Source organism: Diadema setosum, chromosome 13 (assembly GCF_964275005.1).
Source record: "Diadema setosum chromosome 13, eeDiaSeto1, whole genome shotgun sequence".
NCBI classification, from domain to species: Eukaryota; Metazoa; Echinodermata; class Echinoidea; order Diadematoida; family Diadematidae; genus Diadema; species Diadema setosum.
Genome location: NC_092697.1, coordinates 7615765 through 7622718, shown reverse-complemented (window position 1 = coordinate 7622718; position 6954 = coordinate 7615765). Strand labels below are relative to the sequence as shown.

At 41.3% G+C, this 6954-nt stretch overlaps 1 protein-coding gene across 1 annotated transcript; it reads left to right on the top strand.

Moving 5' to 3' along the window:
* The first annotated feature begins 4072 nt into the window (after positions 1 to 4072).
* On the top strand, positions 4073 to 5560 carry LOC140237136 (uncharacterized). The gene has a single exon (XM_072317079.1). It carries the CDS (start codon positions 4073 to 4075, stop codon positions 5558 to 5560), a length of 1488 nt encoding a protein of 495 aa, XP_072173180.1.
* The last annotated feature ends 1394 nt before the right edge of the window (positions 5561 to 6954 follow it).

Below are 6954 nucleotides of genomic sequence, written 5' to 3'. Positions count from 1 at the left end.
TGGACAGCAAAAAGATAGTATACATGAATTGATACATAATGGGAAGCGAAATAATGCAGAACATAATCCTACGTAATTCTAACAGAAGGGATCGTTAAATTTGTATAATACTTATCATTACATAATCTTAAAGGTCCTGTTTACCTTTGGGAGCAGTGATTAAAAAAAAGAATAAATGTTCAAGATATCGCTTTTGATGCATATGTGTAGGTCAGTTGTATCACAAAACATCCTATAACCATATACAATGTTTGCAATAAAGCCTAAGATATAAGGAGATGTCACTATTTTTCTCATTAAACCATAACTGTAGGCGGTTTAGGTCTGGAAACATTTTATTATAAATATTGTTCATAGTTTGTGCATCCGAATACTTAACGTCGATTATACTGGTTCAAAGTTTTACATTGGTTATTTCTATCCCTAACTCACATTTTAAAACTATTTTGAAGCACTAATGCTGGGTTTTTGTTTCATCTGCAAATGGTAAATTATGCCTTTAAAAAGCATAGGAATTGAAATAGTTTGTAATTGGCAAAGAATGCAGAAGATCTCCATATATAGTTTTTAACACACTTTATAAATTGTGTCAATGAGTGTCAAAACATAAGCATATATAGAAACAGCAAAGAAGAAAGGGGGAAATATGAAAATTAGACTTTAGATATTAGGATATGAAAAACAAGATGGTCAGAGCTTTGTTCTCCCCAACTTATCAATTTAAGACCCAAAGTTGATCAAACGTCACAAAGCTAAATTATCGTCGTAAAGACTCAAAACCTTGCATGGCGTCCTTCTGGCAGGAATAATTTACAATGCCGTGTAACTATCTTTTTTTTTTCTCGACAAAAGTAGGAAAAGGTTAAAAGCTTGCGCTTTGGCAGGCGAAAAAGACATCAATGCGACAGTGATCTTTGTTCAAATGCAAGAAACTATATAACAACTAGGGAAAATGATCCACTAACATTAAAACTAACATAGGATCAAAACTCCTGTCTCGTTAAGACTACTTCTCGCTTTTTGACATGCCATAAACAGGGAGCTAAAGTGAGAAGAGACGGTGCTTTAAGTATATGAAGGACGATGCCGGGAAAGGTGCTTATAGAATTAATTCGCCTCAAGACGCCACCAGCTCATGCATACAACTGTCTTGTCTTCGACGTATTGTAGCAAGGCTGAATACTTTTAAGAGACAAAATGTACCAGCGTTTAACCGTGACTGCAAGCGAAAACGTGTACACGAAGCAATTGTAGAGATTAAGCAAAAACACTGACGGAGCGACACTCGTACTTTGACACTGTGTGGAATGCTGAGTCAACGAACACATAGGAAGAAGGATATAGAATACCAGCAGACGATTTCAGGCTTTCTTCTGTCTGTTGGTTAGTTCCGCGCGCTGGTGAAGCTGGTCTATCAAACGAATAACGAGGCCAAATCTCCTTCTAAATCCTTACTAATCCTTGGACTTTCCCTGTAGAGATTTTCTTCGGCTTCTTATGTCTTGATACCGGGTGACCATGGACAATGACTTGGTTGTTGCTCAGTAACGGTAAGTGAGCAAGGAGTATATCCAGAACTTGTTCGGATTCCACTCTTACGTTGCAACAGGACGGCATAGTATCCGGCTATACGTTTTGCCCCTTTATACTCCAGATTACTTGTACTAGTGGTTTTCTTCAACAGTCATGCCCACTCCACGAAAGCACTATACGGTATCTGAGAAATGGCTTGATATCTAGTGTGGGAATATTGCACCACAAATTTACCACTTTCGTGTATTGGAAAGACAACGCGGGACAGATGAATAATTTGCTGATTAATCTAAAAATGCATATAATGTTCTTGAAAGAACAGTCTTGAAACACTGAAGTAAGGTGGAAATGAAGTTATGCTGAAAATACACATATTCCTGTGCTGACATACATGTAGTAAATAGGAGTCAGAATGACTTAGAAAAGGCGATTGTAGATGTGTAGGCTATAAGTAACTCAAGAAAAATCTTCAAAGTTTGTTTCACAACAAAACACCCAGAACTGTATAACTACCTGTCGCTATGCACACGTAAAAGAGAGATAAAGAATAAACCACAACGGTCAAAGTACTTAGCGTGCCGTTGTCTGGCTAATTGTCTTTACATGATTTGTTCAATTATAATGTGTGCATTACGGAAATTATACAGTCAGGTCTGGTTCTTATGACTGTTAGCCTAGTTACACGAATCAGGTGTTCTCTGTTGGCCTTTGAGTCCATTTGCAATTGACTTAGAAAGGAACCTGATATGAAATGACCCTTGGACGAACGAGCGAGATGGCGTCAAGTGTATTGTCACCAATCTTGCCTTTTGGATCTCAAGAGCTATGGATTTCGAATTGATCAATGCCACTGCCATATATCGTGGTACAGGTATACGGTCAAAATATAACGTCTTATTTGCGTAGGACGACCTGTACGTACAAGCTGGCCTCTAACTGTTGTGAGTGGTCCAATGCTTACAGAATAACCACACGGTATTGAATAGAGTTCCTATGTATGGCGTGAGCATAGTATCTCCAGATGTGTGCGAAAAAGTCACATTTTGTATCAGTATAAGTGCTGTCGTGACGTTACAAGCGAAAGTGCGCCACCCGTGATTTATATTATTATATCACGTTTGACTTTGCCTTTTTATCTATAATCTTTCCGTGTGCGTTTAATGGTGAAAATGTGATTTCTTTTAATTCTAATGTACATTTATATATGTACATTAAATTCAATCGCCTAGGAAAAGGCAATCAATTAAAACAGAACTGGCATTAATATTGGTATATTTCTATTATTTTGACTTTAATATATCATCCGTATATTGCTTTTGCTTTCTTTTCTTTCTTTCTTTCTTTTTTTTGGTTCGTCTGTCTGTTTGTTTGATTTCTTTTTAAGTTTCAGCCCTGTTTATAGCACACTCCAATATTTTTGTAGGTCGTCCACGTCTTTGTCATGTTATCTTGTACACGTATATGAGTAGAAAACGACGTATGAGACAAGTTCTGCAAAGAAAGAAACCGAGGCACATTTATTTCAATGTTTTACCACCTGGACAGCTGGACAGGCGTTTATAGATAAGATATTTTTGAGCATGTATTTAAGAATCAACGAGAAAAGTATGTGTTTTTTTATCATTACAAAGACAAGAAGTTTCCATGTAACAGTAATAATAGGTTACAGACACTTTAGCTTAAATACACGTGGTACAATGTGCCACTTATCATTATCCTGTTGACCAAAACTCGGTTGTAATTCAACGCAGGCAAGACGTTATATTGTTGTCAAACTTTAGTATGGCAAACATTGTCTTCACGATATGTGAGGTAGTATAGATAACCTCTGGAAATGTCTATAACTTCGTCGAGGTCACTCGAAACATTATTGACGAGACTTCTGCTATTTACATGAGTAAACTGAAACGAACCGTCATTAGTAATGATGGTTCATTTCAGATGCATTGAATAGAGGATTAAGTACTAGTGCTCTGCAATAAATAGCGATAAAACGTGATAACAGACGAGCAAAAAAGAAAGGAAGGGGAAAATAAGATAGTGAGCAATCTCTAACAACGCCTCGTTCAGCAAAACAGAGAGAATGATCAGGCAGTTGCCTGGGCCGTTATCACTTTGCGTACTCTGATGCGGCAACATTTGCAAATTACCTTTTTAAGAAGAGAATACGGGGAAAGGTAATCTAGAATCACACTGCATTCAAACAAGTTGTCATGGAATACGGTTGACATAGACCAAATAAATGAGTTAAAACAGACTTCACGCTTTGGTGACCCGTTCCAGAGAACTGGACTTAAAGAAAATCTCGAGTTTGTCATGTTTTACAGAGAAAAAATGTTCAGAATTGTAACTATTTTGACGATAAATAAATGCATTATTGTTTGATATTTAAAACGGTATAGTTTTTTTTTTTTTTAATATCGCTATATTGTAAGATCAGTAAGATCGGTATATCGATGTATTTGGGTTTTTGTTTTCTTCGCAAGTCGGTGTATGTTTAATTTTCATATTATCTGTATTTGCACTACACAGGTACAGCATGAATCCGAAGGGAGGTTTACAGGCCGTGCCTGATCTTCACCTGGCCATCCGCAAGGGCTTCTTCCAGGACATTCGGTGTCTGGTGTCGGCCGGCGAAGATGTCGACATCAAGGATCCCGCCGATCACCGAACTCCCCTCATGCTCTGCGCCATGATCGAGCAGGAAGCGTGGGGAGTCGGCATCGCTCGCCTCCTCCTTGAGCGAGGTGCCATGGTCGGGTACGCCGACCGACGTGGGCAGAATGCTCTCATGTACGCCTGCGTGTTCGGGCGCGTGGAGCTGACGAAAGTATTTCTCAAGGCTGTGGACTACGACCCCAATCAGAGGGATCGGTGGGGAAACACGGCGCTGTTTTACGCCGCTGCCAACGGGAACATAGAAGTCGTCCAGGCGATGATCGACTGCCTGCTGCATTTCAGGCTCCCGTTGGAGAAGGCGAACAAGTGGGGAATGACGCCGCTGTTGGAGGCGTGCCGATGTGGGCACTTTGCCGTGGCAGAGATGCTGGAAAAACACGGCGCGCCGACGGATGCAAGAGACAATATACTCCACTGGGGCACTGCCGAATGGAAACACGACTACGAACAGCGTATGATCGACGAAGCACCCAAGTCCCGTTCGTATGAGAAGCCCTGGCTGAGAAGACGAGAACCGACGTCCAGAAACGTGAAGCGATCAAACAGCATCACTTCTCGAGACAGCGGCGAAGGGTTGCCATCCATATCGAAGGGGAGGAGCAACACCTCAAGCGAGTGCGACGACGAAGTCTTCTTACCCTCGCAAATCATCGTGACGCGAACAAAGAGCGAACCCGCGATCGTCGACCAGGTGCGTAGCGATTCACGAACGCTGAAAAAGAAGTTGACATCGACATCGACGAAGTGCCGCATGCTGCTCAAACCATGGATACTAGACTTAACGAAAGGGAAAACTATCACGGCGGTGTTTCTACCGGCACCTGCAACCTCGATATGCCCGTCGATAGCAACGTCGCCTACTGTATCATCCACTAACAGTCTTATCAAACAGCGCGCTGCAAATAATCGTGATGGACAGCCCCAATGGGACGCCAATCATCAGTACCAGCATAACTTCAAGCAAATTTTCCAGCGCTACGAGATCCAGTCGTCGGGCTCTTTTCGGCGTCGCGCGATAACGCCCGAGGGAATGAAAGTACCTGAAATCCAAGGAGACGTCGAACAGCTATCACTTCGACTCAGCCAGACGAGTCGGTTGACGCGGAAGCAGTCGCGTATGGAGATGACGACAAACAACCGCCTTCCGAGCACCGGAAGTAGTCTCGAGATGAACTCCAGCCGGAAGTTCAAGGCTGGAGATGCGCGCGCCCGCGGCGGATCTGAGCGAAGCAAGCTGGATGATTCCACGTCATCCGTCAGCTCGGAGGACAGCGCCGCCGCTCGTCTTATGAACGCGTACCGAAGACGGAAAACGAGTACAGCACAGCCTCCAAGCAGTGACAAGTAGGTCTTGGATTACCCAATAATCGAATCGCTTGAAAGAACTGCAATCTCAAGGCAGGTGTATTTGAAGATACGCATGTATGCTTTGATGCGAATTAAGGAGCAAATATTAATAAGTATACCATATCTGATACTCCTAACTACGTTTCATAAATAAGATAGAAGTCGTTAATTTACATCAATATAACATGTGACCCGTTGCTACGAACGCCATGCTAAAATGACCCATCATCGAGTTCCAAATTTTTGTGATCTTGAATTTGCTAGACTCTAGCTTTCTAACATTATGTAGTTTGTCTCACAGCCCATCAAAGGAGCACAGATAGAGAAATGTCGGTTAGCCGTTTAGATTAGTCAAGTGTGCAGAAGGTTACGTGTGATAAGCACAATGTAGGCTAATTCGAAACACTGATATTCAATCCGGAGGAAAATGTACATCGTGAAATCCAGAGTTTCGAATTCGTAAACATTCTCAGTGTTATTGACTAGATGAAGTTAAGGTATCAACGTTTATAGAATTTACGAAGAAACATCCTACTGTATACTTTTCAGCAAGATCACCTCATTTTGCAGCTTTATCAGCTCTAATGGTTACGACTCCTGACGTTGCCTGATGATATGATGACAATCATTTTGTGTATAGAATAATGTCTAATCTCAAGTGCAAGATATGTATTCCGCATCTGCGTTTAGTTTGCCAAACAGGTCTTGTCCTCTTAATGTTTGCGGCTATATCTCAAGGAATCCATCATTCGTCCAACTGCCTTTTCTGCCTTCCGTCCAAGTTTCTATTTACATGTATTTCTACTGAGAATTCAGGTTTTTCTCTGACCCAGCTTTAGTTTAGTCATACCGGCATATAAAATAGGCTGTATGTTAGCACGAGAGAGAGAGAGTCTACAACTCTATTGAGCTTCCAGGGCTCTTCCGCGGGTCCTGGACCCTGGCCGCAAGTTTGAACATCGCGCTTGGATATCATGATCAACGTGTTCTACGTACACATGATGATAATTGAGGGCATGTTCACATGGAGTCTCCAGTTTGCTAGGTCCAGGCGAGAGAACCTCCCCTTTACATGCCTTAAGAGATGTTTTGGGTTGGAGTCTCTGCCTCAATAAAATATTTTGTCAACTATTTATCTGTCGTGCATAATGTAGCGTGTTATCACAACTGCAGGTTTCACAAGCACTTAAGAAATGAATCAGGTTATCCGTCCCTTTTTTGTACTTGGAAGTTAATTCACCTTCAGATTCAGGTCTTTTACTGTATGGTATTTATGTAAAATATTATATCTGGTTTGTTTCGTTTCCTTTCATCTTAGGTACAGCTAATTGGTTGGTTTCATGTAAGAAAAAAATACACACAATTTGCGGTAATTGTCATTAGATGTAGGCCCTA

Bases quoted from the DNA above. Each gene is read 5' to 3' on its own strand.
- LOC140237136 (XM_072317079.1), top strand. From the start codon at position 4,073: ATGAATCCGAAGGGAGGTTTACAGGCCGTGCCTGATCTTCACCTGGCC.